Source organism: Mustela lutreola, chromosome 12, assembly GCF_030435805.1.
Source record: "Mustela lutreola isolate mMusLut2 chromosome 12, mMusLut2.pri, whole genome shotgun sequence".
NCBI lineage: Eukaryota > Metazoa > Chordata > Mammalia > Carnivora > Mustelidae > Mustela > Mustela lutreola.
Genome location: NC_081301.1, coordinates 51152087 through 51168603, shown reverse-complemented (window position 1 = coordinate 51168603; position 16517 = coordinate 51152087). Strand labels below are relative to the sequence as shown.

The 16517-nt window shown below is 44.2% G+C and overlaps 1 protein-coding gene across 1 annotated transcript in view; it reads left to right on the top strand.

Moving 5' to 3' along the window:
* The first annotated feature begins 8850 nt into the window (after window positions 1-8850).
* Window positions 8851-16517, top strand: part of SH3GL2 (SH3 domain containing GRB2 like 2, endophilin A1) — a 219491-nt gene continuing 211824 nt past the window's right edge. Inside the window, exon 1 of the mRNA XM_059141999.1 lies at window positions 8851-9259. Coding sequence (XP_058997982.1) covers window positions 9215-9259 — 45 coding nt within the window. The 5' untranslated portion in view covers window positions 8851-9214. The remainder of the gene's footprint in view (window positions 9260-16517) is intronic.

The following is a 16517-nucleotide window of genomic DNA, read 5'->3' as shown; positions in this document are numbered from 1 at the left end:
GCAGTCGATGGAGGTCCCAGAGCAGATTCTCCCTCCCAGCCCTCAGGAGGCCCGAACCCTGCTGACTCTTTGAGTCAGGCTGCCAAGCCTCTAGAACTGGGAGAGAGTGGATTTCTGTTGTTTCAAGCTACCCACCTGGGGGCCATTTGTTATAGCAGCCCTAGCAAACTTGTAAAGGCCCCAAATCTCTACCCAAACTGCTTAATAATTTTTCCTCCATTGCTTTTCTTATAGAATAGAAGTAAAAATAACCTGCCCATTGGGAGGACGCAATGGGCTTCCTAAAGGGGGATTTCTGGGGGGTTGTCCATGCCTCCTGGCCTGAGGGGAATTCCTGAGACTCCCAGCCTTCTCCACACTCCTACTGCAGCTGGAGGGAAGCCAGCGCTCCACCTGGAGCATGGCCACAACCGGGAGTGCTGGTTAACCAGAGCGGTTCAACCAGCAGGGCAGAGATAGGGTGTCGATAAATTGCTGATCCAACAAATTCTCAGGCGTTGCTGCTAGTTGAGAGGCTACATTTTGGGGAGGATCTGCAGGGGGGGAAAGTGATAAGGGCACCCTCAGAAGAAGTCTTGGGCGGGGGGGCTCTGTGTCATGTGCAGATGACCGTAGGTTGTACTAACATAAATGTCCTTCCCGCATGCTAGAACAGCTGAAAGTCTTGTAATGTCTTACTGGTTTCGCGTTCTTTTCTCATCTTAATTCTGCATTTGAAAGTTTTTTTCTTGTGTGTCTGGGCTCGGGCTTTAATGTCTACCTGTTTTTCTATCCTGAGATGCCCTGAGTGATGAGATTTGAGACGGATTGAAAGTTAATTTCAGGATACTTGTCTCACCCTCCCCTCCCCTCCATGAAGACTTTTCACTAGGACTCTTCCCTTCCTTGGTTTCCTAACACATGTCCACCTAAAAGAAGAGGTAAACTGAGGCAAGCTCAAAATTGTCAAAGAGATGAATTATTCAGAAATAGTAGAGGAATTACAATTCCTGACCCATAGACTGTAGCCAACTATAGGCAAGTCTGTTGAGGGTTTGGGATAGGCTGTATTTATGGACAGAGGATATAAAGATGGGTGAGTTCAGTTAGTCTGTCAAAATAAACAAATGGAGACCAGCTCTGAAAAATTCACCAACCAGACAAAACCAGGCCAGGCATTTAGAGAAAATTCAATTCATCCAGTTTTGTGAGACCAGACTGCCCTGGGTGATTGCTTGTTCATGCCTCTGAAAACCATAAACAAAACTTCCCAAAGTCGATACTAGGCAACCCCCCAACCAACTCCCTATCATTTCAGAACATTCCAACATGATCAATTTTCTGTAAATCAGACTTTTATGGGAAATCAGTCTCTTAGTCCTTAAATTCTCTTTCCCTAACACATGGGTGAAATTTTCCATTTTATATCTTCTGGTTCCATTTTTAAGTTTTGTTTGGTTTTAAGATTTTGTTTATTTATTTGACAGAGAGAGACTACAAGTAGGCAGAGAGGCAGGCAGAGGGGCCAGGGAAGGAAGCAGGCTCCTTGCCCAGCAGAGAGCCTGATGCGGGGCTCTCTCCATCCCAGGACCCTAACCTGAGCCTAAGGCAGAGCTTAACCCACTGAGCTACCCACTGAGCTTAACCCCCTCTGGTTCCATTTTAGATTGAAATTCTCTCACACACATTTTCCTTTTTATTGTGTATGTTCACCAGGCTTCTTGTGCTGGCCACGAAGCCATCTTCTTATTGATATCTGGGGCCCACCTCATGTTTAGTGGGGCACATGGAACCAGACTATCCCTGTTCCTCAGAAACACGTTAATTTTTTTTTTTTAAGTCTTACTAAATTTCCCAAAACTTCTATACCTAGTCATCATGCATTCATTCATTTGCTCATTCACTCACTCATGAAATGCCCTGTGGAGAGCCTCATATATGCTAGGCCCTCAGTAATATGCTGGACACGCAGTGGTGCCCAGTCCCGACAGGGATGCCCTCCTGGGGTTTGCAGAGTAGTGTGGGAAGGGAGGAGACAGACACAAAGATCACACAAATACGTGCAAATCAGAGCCATGTGAAGTGTGTCCGAGGAGAGGGGTACTTAGTTCTAAAGATCTGGGCCTGCTGGGAGGCCAAGGAAGCCTTTTGAATTGATATCTGATGTGCAGGGTGAAGCAAAAGACAAGTATTCCTGGGACAGAGAAGAGTGCTTGCAAAGAACTGGTGAGAGGCAGGAACACATAGGGGACTGACTTGGAGCATAGAGAATGAGGGTATCAGGGTACCGTAAGGGCTGCCGGGGAACCCAGGCTGGACAAGTGGTGAAATAGCCAGATGGGGCGAGATCCTCAATGCTGTATGCTCACAGTCCGAGGATATGGCCATCAGGCATCTCCCACGCTTCCACTGCGGCCAGAACTTCCCCTCCTCATTGATCATGGCTTCATGCCTCCACACCTTTCCACCACTACTCTGTCTAGGGGAGGAGACATTCTTCTTTTATCAGCTGACTTCTCCATTTGGCCTTTCTTCCCTTCCTCCTGCATCCTTCAGTGACAGGGCTTGGTGAGTCTTTAAATGAGCCCATGATGACTCATCTGCCATTTAAGTGGCTCGTTCCTCTATTTTCTTGGATGTATCTGGATCTCCCTGGCCAAAAAAAAAAAAAGGCTAATCAGGGGCACCTGGGTGGCTCAGTCATTAAGCATCTGCCTTTGACCTGATCCCAGGGTCCTGGGATTGAGTCCTGCACCGGCCTCCCCACTGGGGCTTCTTCTCCCTCCGTCTGCTGCTGTCTGTACTTGTACTCTCTCTCTCTCTCTCCAATAAAGAAATAAAATCTTAAAAAAAAAACTAATCAGATACCTTTCTCTCCCCTGACCTAATAAGAGATTCTCCCTTCATCTCAAGACTTCTCATGGTAGATGTGTGTGTGTAGCGGGGACAAAGGGACAGAAGGAGTGCAAGGGGACATCTGTCTTTGCTTCTCCTATGACCTCTCTACAGTCAGTTCTGCATTGACAGAGGAAAGAGTTTCCTGACTGTTACTTGTGTTCAGTGGTCTTATGCTTGGGGGCTGTGATGGGATTTCCTCCCCCCTGTAGTTCACCTTCAGAATTAAGAGCACCTTAAAAGTTGCTGCTAACAACCCCCTCCGCCATTTAACTCAACTCTATTTACAGGAAACTAAAAATATTCAAGATCTTTGTTCTAAGGAATTCTATATTTGGCAAACTTTCTGTGAATGGATTGAGAGAAAATCAGTATTCTTGAGGTGGTGGTGTTTTACTATTAACTTAAATGTTTGAAACGCTATTTTAAAATAGTGCTTTATATCTGACCCATCACTAAGGTCAAGTTTACATATGTGGGCTGGAGATAATAGAAGTTGTGCACATTAAATAAAATCACCCGTAAGTTTTTAAAAGGCAAAAAAAAAAAAAAAAAAAGTCTCCAAAGGTAAATGATTTACTTAAATGTGTAAATTATCTATCCTTTTTAAAGTATACTTTTGTTTTTATTAAGATATATATTTAATATAATAAATACTAATTAATATAAAATATAATAAAAATAGAAAGAATACATTTTTTCATACGTAAAACTGATGCTGACAGAACTTTGGAAGCCTGTACTCTGAGTTCTTTATATTTTTAAAATTTATTTCTAAAGTTATTTATTAATTTATTTGATAGAGAGAGAGAGAGAGAGAGCATAATCAGAGGGAGCAGCAGGCAGAGGGAGAGGGAAGAAGCAGGCTCTCCGCTGAGCAGAGAGCCTGATGCGGGACTCGATACTAGGACCCTGGGATCATGACCTGAGCCGAAGGCAGATGCTTAGCCGACTGACCCACTCAGGCGTCCTGTTCTTCATATTTTTGACAGGTGTTTGCTGAACGAAATTAATGCATCATTGAGATGACAGAGTGGGATGGATCCTGTGACTAAGGAGCAGCTTTTCTCCGCGTGGTCAACCAGCTACTAAAATAGAACCTCGCCTCATTAACACAAGCCTTTAACTGGATGACTACCCAGATCCCATGTTGAGGGTTAATGGCATGCATTGGGGATCTCTAATGCTAATATCCATCTAGGGAGAGAAAAAAAATAAGCCAATGGCAAGGATGCCCTCACAATGCGCACTTAATTAAGGTTGTTCTCATTCAGGAGTGGGCACTGCTGTCTCAGAGTCTAGTTGCTTGGCATTTATTTACCAGCATTTAGCTGCCAATTCCCAAGGGCCCAAGAGGTTCAGGCCCTGGCACAAGCCTGACACATACTGTCAAGGAAACCGAAGGTTTGATTTGTAAATCAGAATGTCAATGTCTTACAGGGAGAATTGACACTTGCTAAAGGACTAAATTCCTTGCCACTCAATCTGCCCACTCTTGTCAGAGAAGGAAGGCCAATGCAGAGCTTAGCAGGAACTGCAGTTGCTTAATTGCTGTATTTGAGTTGCTAGATCTGAACAAGAAATGTAACTGGGATTAGAATATTATTATAGGGTTTTGGGGGGAGTGGGGAGGGGATAGATCACTTAGGGTAGCAATAGCGGCTGAATGAACAAAGGGTCATTTATGGGAAGGCCATCAGGGACTCTCAGAATTGACAGCAACCTGGAGATGCAGGCTGGGATACGGGATGGGGGTAGCAATGATAACCACCGGACACTGTGCACAGATGGAGAGAAGTTCAGCCAGTTCCTGGCTTCTTGGCATTCCACTGGATCTAGTTTTTAAAATTTCATCAGGCTTTCAGAATTTCATTTGGCTCGTATCTAGTGGATGGCTAGCCTATCTGCTAAGAGTTGTAAAAACAAAGATAAGACCCTGCATTCAATGACTTAAGAATCTTATATTTCAATCCCTACAATTCATGTTAGACCAAGTTCACGCAGAGGCACACAGTCATTCCGGATTCCACAAATGAAGAGAGGCTGCGGTCTGAAGTTTGGGGAAAGACTTCAAAGGACTGACACTAGAACTGGGCATTGGACCTGGCAGGATTTTTCAAGGGAAGTTGGAAGCATCTCCAGCTGGGATGTAAATGACAAAAAAAAGGGGGCCCAGGTGGAAGAATGGAAGGTGAGTCACGCACCTGATAAATGCCCTCCTCCTTTTCCTAAGGTTGGGTCATCAGGGTTTAGCCAAATGAAGGTTCTGCAGGGAGGGGCCCCTGTGCTTTGAAGAGGGCTAAGGAAAGGGGGGTGGGTGGAGAAAGGCCTATGCATTCCACCTCCAAGAGACCGAAAAGAAGAAGAAGAAGAAGAAAGAGAGAGAGAGAGACTGTGCTTTTTTCCGTCCATTGTTGTAGTGTGGGTGTAGGTGACAAACTGGGAAGCCAGGCCATGAAGGTGCCCTCTCTTGATTTCTCCAGGAAAGGGCTTGTTAGTTCCAACTAGGCTGATGGTGGCAGCGGGGGGGTCGGGAGGGGGTGGCGCAATGCTACTAGTAGCCTCCAAAGGCCCAAGATCTTACACACCAAGACAACTGTCCAGGTCCTGCACAATCCATGCTGTACCACAGGGTTTTCCCATGAAGGCTCTTAAACATCAGACCCGAAGTGGCAAGGATACAGCATTGGTGACAGTGATACATTGTTCTATTTTTCATTCTTATCAGTATTTATTAACATTGACTGGAAGCTCTGCCCTGAATTAAGGCTGGAGGCTGGAGTTGAAAAAGTGACTGATGGACGAGGAAGTCACTTCTTTTCATAGTTTCTGTTTTCTCATCTGTAAAATAAAACAGGGCAGGATTTAATGCCTTTGATTTGCTATGTGTCTTGCACTCAGTGAGCTTATGCATAAAATCAGGAGCAGTTTGCCCTTGTGTGGGCGGGACGGGAGGCGTCAGGGGCTGAAGGGAAAGAGGACTGCTTTGGCTTATGCCTTGCCACCTTGGAAGGAGGGGCCTGCTGTAAGGCGCCTGGGATGCAGCAGCTCTGTGCAAACTAGACGTCTGGTATTTGCCAGAAGCTTTGGCATAATGCAAGGAGAAGTAGTGCATAAATGATGTGATGGAATTATTGCTGACCATGAATTTCCTGTCCAATTAGTGAGGTGCTGTAGGGGTTTCATTTAATTGGACCTTTCCTGAGCCATCTAGGTTTATTTACCATTTTACATTGATTTGATCTCAGGGGAGGAGAGGGCAGCGTGTTGAATTATAACAACCTTTTATGAAGCAAAGTTCTTCCTTGTTGACCTTTGATTCCCCTTTCCCTGAATTGTGCTTCTGCCTTTCTCTGGAAAGCCTGTCTTGCAGCTTCTTTGCAACAAAAGAGGGCACTCACGTTTGAGATTTTCCAATGTCTGGCACATTCATCCCTCTGCAGTCAAGCCACAGCAAATGTCTGGAATTACTCTACTGAAAGCTCCTTCCAGGATACCGTCCATATGCATCTTTGTATCTCACCGTACTCTCCCCCAGTGCCTCCCGCAATGCTGCCTTGCTAATAGGAGGAGCTCAACCAGTTTCTTTCAAAGGTAACATCTCAAAGGTCTTTATAGGCATACACTATGGCTTCAACAGAAATAGTGGATTTACACAAGATCCAGGGGCTACCTGTTAGAATTAACCACAGTTTCAAAAGGTTTTAAAGTCCTTTCTGCCAAGGTAGTTCCTTTGATATACAGCAGGAAAAGCGTTCTAAGCTGGTGGATGAAGGACCAGGGAAAGAGTGCTGTTTTCATTTAATTTGTGTGTTTCAGGTAATATCCGGAGCCCTGAGGAGATTCTTCACACCTGCCACTGTTGAAGACCAGATCTCCTGAGCCCCAGGCCCCTTTGCTTTGGAGAGTGGTTGCTTTCTCTCTCAACAGCTTCGCCAAGGCCCAGTCTTCTACAAAAATGTTCCATTGTTCAGATCAGGGAGCACATAGGAAAAATGAACTGTAAAATGCTTTTTCTATCATACAAGGAATGAGAATTCATTTTAAAACTTGGGAGGAGACAAAAGTTCATTTCTAGTATCTCTGCTCTAGCGCCCTGGTTTTCGGTGTGATCCCCAGAGCTGAGGGGAGCTTATTAGAAACTAGCAAATGGGGGCACCTGGGTGGCTCAGTGGGTTAAGCCGCTGCCTTCAGCTCAGGTCATGATCTCAGGGTCTTGGGATCGAGTCCCGCGTCGGGCTCTCTGCTCAGCGGGGAGCCCGCTTCCCTCTCTCTCTCTCTGCCTGCCTCTCCATCTACTTGTGATTTCTCTCTGTCAAATAAATAAATAAAATCTTTAAAAAAATTTACTAGAAACTAGCAAATGGGTAACTAGGAATGTGGGAATTTGTGCTTTCACGAGTCCTCCAGGGGATTCCGATCCATGCTGAAGTTTGAGAACTGCTCCACCAGCACAACCAGTGCAACCATTATTAGCATTTTATGCATTCTTTTCATGAGTGCGTGTGTGCGTGCGTGTGTGTGTGTGTGTGTGTGGTGGGGGCAGGCAGGCTTCACTGACCTGGTAGAGCACAAAAGCAGTCATTGTAACAACCCCCACGTTTCTCTTATCTAGAACCCCACCTCCATATGCAGGAAGTACAAACAATTGTAGAATTTCCTAAAGTCAAGAATCTGGGAATCCCCATGGTGGGCCTTACAGGTGTGAGTAAATGTGCTGCCTGAAGGGGCCTCAGTAGAATCACCTTAAACGTTGTCCTGAACTCTGATGGATCAAAAGTCCCACCTCTTTCTTGGCAGGACTTTTGTCTTTTCCTGTCTGATGTCTGTCTGGCGTTCTGTTAGAATCTTGTAGGCATCACCAGAGCTTACTCTTCACCCTCTCTAGCTGGTAAGAAATATGCGGGTGAAGCGGTGGGGTATATATGGTCCCTGTGTGGAGCCACCATCCCCCGTCCCACAATCGTCAGGCTTGGGGGTGAGTCTGCTCACTGTTTCTGTGAGACTTCCCAAACTTCAATTAGGCTTTTTGTAAGAATGAAACAGGGAACTTACTTCATCGACATTTAATGACAAAAAATTAAATATATGTCAGCCATGGAGTCCGGGGTAGCAGGGAGCAGGCTTGTGGAAGTAATGAAAGGTATTGCCAGCACTCCTATTCTGCCGTGGGTTCTCTTATTCATCCACTTATCCTGGCTTGTCACTCTGCCTTCTCCTCACAGCTTCGGTCCCCGTGTGGGGACAGCATTCAAGTTCTTTCTTTATGGGCTTCTCAGTCCAAGAAAAACCAGGAGAAGTGGCTAATCACCAAGAACACAGAAGCCATGCGGTGCTGCTCTCCTACAAATTAATCTAATTGCATCAGTATGTGGCTTTAGCCCAGCCTATATACTTTGTTACTTATGTAGTACTTTCATGATTTAGTATGTTTTTTCATACATAATGCTTAGATTGAAAATCCTAAAATCACTATCTTAAGTGAATGCTGAGTTCATATTCCGGCTTTTCCGTATGTGTAATCAGAGGATTAAACTGCTATTACTGTATTCAATTCTATTTACCTGGCCAGCTTTAAGGTTTAATTTTTTTCTTTTTCTTCTTAAATTGTCATCAGGCCACATAAAATAAAATGATAAAAAATAAATTTAAAGGAAAAAAAAGGGCACGTTGTTGATTTTCCCTAACGTTGTGGAGGCTTAGGAGATACTGAAACCAGGAACCAGGACAGAAAATGTTTTCTGTGACCAAGTGGGCGCAAGGCGAGAAGGAGCAATGACTTATTCATTACCCCAGAAAAAACGCCTCCTTTCCCAGCTGCAGAGAGGCCAGGCTCAAAGGGCAGATGGGCCAGCTTCAGGCAGTGCCACTGCGGCTACCTGGAAGCCCAGCAAGTCACCTGAGTCGTGCCCATGCTTGGGCTGCAGAGCTGCAGCGACCGGTCCGCAGTGCGCGGGGGCACAAACCACACTGCCGGGCCGAGGGAACGCCCTTGGCGCTCTAAGCGGGCGGCGGGTCCACGAGGGCGCCGCGGTGCCGGACCTCCGCGGTAGGCGCACAGGTAGCGCTTGCCGCAGCACCTGCCCCGCCGGCCCCGCGCTCGGGGCGGGGCTTCCCGCGTCCCCTTTAAGAGGCCGCATCACCCGCTCCTGACGTCAGGGTGTCTCTCCGCACGAGCCCGCGTCCCGCGCCGCTCCGCGCCCCCGCGCCCACAGCCCCGGCGGCGGCAAGACAAGCGGCCGCCCGGCGAGCGCGCCGCACAGCTCGGCCCTCCTGTCCGGCTCCGCCGCCGCCTCTTTCCGACACCCGCAGCCGCAGCCGCCCGCCCGACCCCCGCACCATGTCGGTGGCCGGGCTCAAGAAGCAATTCCACAAAGCCACTCAGGTAAGGCGCCTGACAGGTGCGCCGCGGGGCGGTCCCGGACGGAGCCGCGAGGGGCGCGCTCGCAGCCTGCGGCCGGCGGGGAGCGCGGGGACCCCGGCCTGTGCCCAGCTCGCCGTCGCCGCGCTCCGCGTCGCCCGCCCCGCCCGCCGCGGCGGCGGCGGCGGCCCGGGGGCGTCCAGGGGCTGGGAGCCCGCCCTCCGCCCCCCACCCCGGGCTGGGTGAGGCGCTGCGGACGCCCGCGAGTCCCTGGCGTCCTGCCTTGTCGCCCCGCGCGCCGCCCCCGCACCGCCCCCGCACCGCCCCGCGCGGGAGCGGGAGCGGCTGGGAGGGGACCGCGACTGCACGGTCGCCCCGGCGTGCAGGTGCCCCAGAGGCGCGGCGGGAGATTATGTAAAGTCGTCTCTTAACCCGGTGACCTTGCGGTGTTGGTGCCCCCAGCCGTCCCGGGATGTGCTGGCACGAGCCGTGGCCGGCACTGGGGGTGACTGCGGTGATGTCCGCGGTCTGCGCTCTTCCACTGTAGTTTCTGAATCTGTCCTTCCATGTTGTCCCCAGGCTCCAGAGCAGTGGGAGGATGGGGCGTCCTTCTGGGAACCTCATGCATTAACTTTTCCTTGGAGAACTCGGGGTGAAACTCCTTTGAGGCCGAAGCTTGACCATTTCCCATTGGATTTATAGCCTTAACATAATCAAATCATCATTTATTTCTGAGTATTATTTTTCGTGAGCCTTTTACAGCTCGAATGTGCCCATATTTCTCTGTGGGATTAATAAGCTATTACAACTTATTTAATTCAGATTCTAATACTCGAAATCTCCTTGGGCTCTGTTGAAGAATTTTACATAGGGAAGATAAATGCATACTTATAATGTGACCTATTTCTTATGTAATGAGGATGGTTACTATTTTTTTGTTGTTATTTTTAACCCTTCTGAAACAGTTCTAGTTCAGGGGACCTTTAGCTAAGGACTTTGTTGATTTCTTTAAATATTTCTCATCATTTAGCTTTAATTTTTTTTCATAGATTAGTCTTCATTAATAGTGAGTTTTCTCATAACTTCTCAGAAGTACTGAGGTGTTCCCCAGGCTACCACAGTAACAACCCTATTTTAAACCACATTCAGAAGAGGTGAGGGTTATGTTTTACAGAACCTTGGATAAGTTAGGGGGACAGATGCAGCATGAAATTTATCTCACATACATGAACATGTTATCTGTATCACCGTAGACTTGCTTTTGTAGAATCAGTTTTATCTGTTAGTTTGGGAGATATGGAAAAACCAAGATGATTTCAGGAAAAATAGGCACTAATGTAATTATTTTTGCTTTTACACTTGGCTTTTTGAGTCCTCTAGAACAGATGTTTGTAAATATATTTGTAAAAAGATTGTTCGTGTAATATGGAAGGCCTTGATAGTTTGAATTCCTTCAGGTTTATAGTACCAGCGCATGTACTGCCATAAATTCTCAGGCAGGACTCCTTTGAAGTCACTGACCTTTTTAATTTCAGGTACCTTTCACTTCTCTAAAGCAGACCTGAGCACTAAATTTACCAACACCACATCCCTTCTTCACGTTGATTCTGAAGACTTCGTTTGCAAATCCTGGTGCCCCAAAAGGCAGTTAGGAACCTTGGCAAAGGTTAAGGCTTGACCCCACCTCTGCTGTCAGTGTTCTTGAGCAAGTTACTGAAGTTTTGAATGTGTCCTTGATAATGGGGTTAATATCCATTTTCTAGAATTGGTGTGGATATAAATAAGTTTGTAGAACACACATAGAAACTGTTCAATAAATGTTATTAATGTTAAGGGTAATTTCACTAGTATAAAATACTATCCCTTATATTAGTAATGATGACACATGAGGAAATTATGGAAGCTAGACTTTTTAGTTTTGCTACCTTAACAAAACAAATCAGATGACTACATTTCTGCCAGATCCTGAAGTTGTATATAACAGTGAAGTTTAGAATTGAAACTAGAAACTAGAATTGTGGTATGAAAGGACTTCTTAGATTGTTGGAGGAGGTCTGCTTGTGACAAGATTAGTATTTATCACATCTGATTCGAATGCAGAATCACTGAGTCATTTTCTTTTAGTAAAAGCCTTTCATTTTAGAAATGAAATAACACACAATATCTTATCCATAACTTAATGGAGCATAATCTTAGAAAGTCCCAGGCAAAGGTTATTCTTCCTGTGCATATATGTGTATTTGAAGGGTGTGTAAAGCCAGCCCTACTGTTTGCCTGTGACAGGTATTAGGGGACATAGCCATGTCTATTTTTTTAAGCCATTTTCCCATTCCCAGCTCCATGAACCTGATCTTATCTACAAAGTAAGCTTTGCCCCTAGAATTGTTTCCTTTTGAGAACAGATATGCTAGATTATATGGTCACTGTTCTTAAGTGGAAGGCCCCTCTTCAGGTAAACATTTATTTCTGTGAAATTGAGTGTTTTGCCTACGATAGTGTGGAATGGTATTTGTATTGATAAAGCACTATACCTTTGGTGTTTGCCCACTAATTTGAAATCTCGGATAAGATGTGTCAGGACTGTTTTCTTGGTTTAGAACTGATTTTTTCTACTTTGTTGCTGACAGTTATTTTTAACATCTTTGATATTTGGAGGTGAAAAAAAATGCTTTTGCTAAGGATAATTTATTAGAGTGGAAAAGTCTTTCAGCTGGAGAATATATGAACAGTAAAAATTGATCTTCATTTTACTTTAATAAACCTTGTTACTTTATTGCTTATAGATATAATTTATTATGCAATTACAATAAATAGGGTACTTTTTTTACTGTAAAGTAGGGCAAATGAACATGTATTATTCTACTTTTAGTGAGTTTTACTCACATTAAGGTTTCATTTTGACATGAATAATGTTAAGTTTTTTCACTTGGTTTAAACTGGCAGCATATCAGTTAAAAATAGCTGTCTGGTTCCAATTAACATGCTGTTTTTATAAAAATCAATACTTTTTTTTTTTTTTTTTTACTTTATCAAGCATTTATAGTAAACATAACTTGCTTTATAGTAACAGAGGAAAGTTTGTTACAGAGTAAAATTTATTAGGTCATTGTGTTAGTTCTTTAGAGCTGCTGTAACAAGGTATCAATTTGACTGCCTTAAACAACAGAAATTTATTGTCTCACCCTTTTGGAGTCTCGATGAAGGTGACAGAAAGGCCATGTTCCCTCTGAAGGCCCTAGGCAGGAGTCTGTGTCAGGCTTCCTTCCTAACTTCTAGTAGTTTGTTGGCAATCTGTGGCTTTTCTTGGTTTCTTTGCACATCACACTGATCTCTGTTTTCCAGTTAGCATGGTTTTCTTTCTTTGTACAAATTTCTTTCCACTTTCTCAAAGGACCAGCCATATTGGATTGAAGGCCCACCCTGCACCAGTATGATCTCATCTTAGCTCAAGTAATTATGTTGGCAATGACCCTATTTCCAAATAAGGTCGTATTCTGAGGTATTGGGAATTAAGATTTAAATATAGGAAGTGTTTGGAAGTGGGGGGAATATAGTACAACCCATTAATAGCCATTATTTGCATGAAAGGATTCACCACAGTGTTTTTCTAAATATTGTCTTTAACATTAAAAGGACAATTCAGTCTATAAATAAAAACTTTCTTTTGCATTGAATGATATATGCTTTCTTCCTTTCAATGAGTTTGGTTAGGATATATACCTATTATAGACTATATATCTTCTATTTTTTCTTTCTTTCAAGATTTATTTATTTTAGAGCTCGCACAAATAGTGGGGAGGGGCAGAGGGAGAGAATCTTCAAGCAGACTCTCTACTGACCGTGGAGCCTGACATGGGGCATAATCCCTCTACCAATCAGATCATGACCTGAGCTGAAACCAAGAGTGGGGCGCTTAACCAACTGAACCATTCCGGTGCCCCTTTCTGTTTCTTTAATGATATAACTCCTATTTGGTTAGGCTCTATGTTATGATACAGGCTGGTGCATGATTATTGTCCCACTCAGATTCATCAACTGGAAATTTTTTTTTAAGATTTTATTTATTTGCCAGAGATAGAGAGAGAGAGTACACAAAAGCAGGCAGAGAGGCAGGCAGAGGCAGCGAGAGAAGCAGGCTCCCTGCCGAGCAAGGAGCCTGATGCAGGACTTGATCCTAGGATCTTGGCAGCGGCTTAACCAACTGAGCCACCCAGGCGTCCCTCAACTGGAAAATTTTAATTACATTGGTATTTTAAGCCTTTCTGTTTAATTTTTTCATGCTTTCATCACATTTAAAATGCTGTATTTTATAGAGGTGCTTTGCTCTGGAGAATGTTGCATAAATCTGTTTATGCATTTATTGATTTGGTGAGACTTCAAACTTAAGATATTTAATTGCATATTTAACATATATTTAATCTTTAACATTATTTAATATTGTATATCTTATATGTTAGTTTTAATATATATTTAATTAAATATATAATTAGGTCTAACTTTGTCAGTGGTTGTCAGTGCCTTAACTGCCTGTGTTAAGCAGTAAAGTCTCTGCCGCCTTCAAAATCTCAAGTAGGATTTATTGGTTGACACAGGGTTTCTATACCTGCACTCTTCATCAGGTTCTTAGCCTGGTGCCCATAATAGCCTGCGGAGGGCCCATGTATTCTCTAAAATTATATGCCACTTTTTGTATGTGCATTTTTTTCTGAGGGAGAGGGCTTTTAGCCTATCATCAGCTTCTTAAAGGACTTCTTAATTCTTATCCCACCCTTTTCCTCCACCAAAGTAAAAATGCTTTGTAATAAATTGACCATGTCATGAAGAGAGAATGGGGGCAGTTCTTACAATAACAGTCACTGCATCCATTCTATTACTGGGCTTCAGAATACCTGTTCAAAATGCAGTCTTCTCTGAACTAATTTTAGGGGCAATCAAATGTAAAAAGAAACCTTTCCAGAGGACTGAATGAGATAATGTCTGTGAGAGTGCCATGCTTGCATAATAAGGATAACTTGAACCATGTTAAAAAAAAAAAAAGTAGTCAATGAGCTCTAACTTACTGATACACTTGGCAAATGGATATGTGGTAGGATTTGAAATGAAAGTGGCTGCTGAAAGTAATTTCCCTTGAGAATGAGATGCTTCTTGGTCAAGTTTTTGTTGTTGACACAGTTACAATTTTTGCAAGCCTTTTTCCCCACAGTGATTCTTTAGTGTTTTTTTGTTTTTTTTTTTAAGATTTATTTGTTTACTTGAGAGAGGGAAAGCACACGAGTGTGTGCCTTTGTGCATGCCAAGGGGTGGGACAGAGTGAGAGAGAGAATCTCCAAGCCGACTCCTCACTGAGCTCAGAGCCCGACCTTGGGCTCCATCCCAGAACCCCAAGATCAGGACTTGAGCCAAAATCGAGAGCTGGCCACTTAAACATCTGAGCCACCCAAGTGCTCCATTCTTTAATGTTTTAAATTTATGTGAGTTTTGGTTTCAGTCTACTTGAAAAATTTTTGGGTACCTCCCAGATTAATTAGAAATATCCTTGAAAATACCATCAAGACTTGGTTGGGGAAAATGGTTAATGTTTTGAGGAGAAATATCATGTGGGAGGGAGGGACTTAATGTTGGGGCATGAGGTTGGGGACTTAAGCTTGCAAAGCAGGGTCCATTGTGCCAAGCACCTTGCGCTGCATTCATACTTCCAGGGCTTCACGCCACCCCAAGGCTTTCGCTAGAGTTGGTACCTTGAGGAAGTGAGAGAGGAAGGCAGGACTCCTTGAGAAGTGAATAAGGAAAATTGGGGAGGTGGAGTTTAAGAATAGCTCCAGAGTTTAAAGGAGTGGGGCTTTCCTTCGGAAGTTAGGGCCAGGTGGGCAAGATTCTGGAGGATAAGAAATCAGAAGATTTCTTTGACTTCTCTTTTTTTCCTTTCTATTCTTTTGATCCTTTGTACCCTTGTTTTGTTCTGTGTGTGGCACCAAGAGAGGACACAGGAGAGGCTCAGGATAATGAAGTTTATTAAACTCACAGGTTTTAGGGAGACAGAATTCCTCTATACTGAGGGGGCCGCATAGGAGGAGGGCCAAGGGAGTGGGCTCAGCCCAGCAGGTGGGGAGCAAAGAGAGAGTGTGAAGACGAGTGGGTAAGGGGTTTTATTGGAGTCAGGGTAGAGTACTGAAGAGAAGGTAGAGGGGATTTCCTTGGTGTATTTGAATGTTACTAGGTCTTAGGGACAGGCAGAGAAAGGAACTTGTGTTGAGGCCCACCTTATCACAGTGATAGACTTGGTCACCTGGGTGGGTTGCTCACAGCTTGTGTATGTGGGGTTGTTAAGGCAGCAAGAAACAAAATATGAACAATTATAATTTTACAGGACAACCTTTCCCAGTTTTATTTTATTTTATTTTTTTGATTTAGATATTCTTTATTGCCCTAATCTCTTTGGAGTTCAAATGTTTAAAAGTGATTTATGTGGTATATAATGGAAAATGAAGACTAAGAAGAGAGCTATAGCTGTCCCTATTAAAATGCCATGCTTGTGAGGCCCTGTCAAGTGTTCTTGCAGACTATCGATAAAATATTTTCAAATTACACTAAATCATCAGCTGAGTCTGATGCTTCAGGAAATAAATTTACTGTTTATGAAGATTTTACATTTAGTACAACTTCTAAATTTGAATATGATAGTCTGGTTGCTTTGCTCTCACCTCCTTCTCCCCAGCCCCAGGTCAGATTATGTATGATATGGATGACTGTGGAGAAGCTTTCTATAATTTGTGAGAACCAGCTGGCTCCTGGGTTGTTTGCTTAGATGCTCAGGTCTCTGGAGGACCACTAGGCAGTATTTTGTGGCCTCTTCTGAATAATGATTTCTGAAAGAAATATACATGTCCTTCTTATAATTCAAACTGAACTTTCCCTATAGATCTTAATTGGAGCAGTTCCATAGTGCTAAGAAATACCTCAGTGTCAAAGCACAATACTTGCTGGGCACATGCGGCTAGTCTGTTGTGCTTTTTAATGTTCAGGAAATATTGTCCATAGCAAGCACTCCCATTTGGGGAGGGCAAGAATGGCAGTCCTGGCAGGTATTGTCCATATGGTGAGGTCACATGGCTAAGCACTGTAAATCCCCAACCCCTAGAATAGAGGGAGTTCCTTGGTTTTACCCTGGTTCTGCAGTCAGGAAGAACTCTTTTGTTCTTTCTTCTGTCTGGCCAGATCTAAAGAGGGTGCCAAGGAGTGTGGCCTCTGTGGGAGCAGCAGAGCTTCTTTAGTGGGCTTCCTG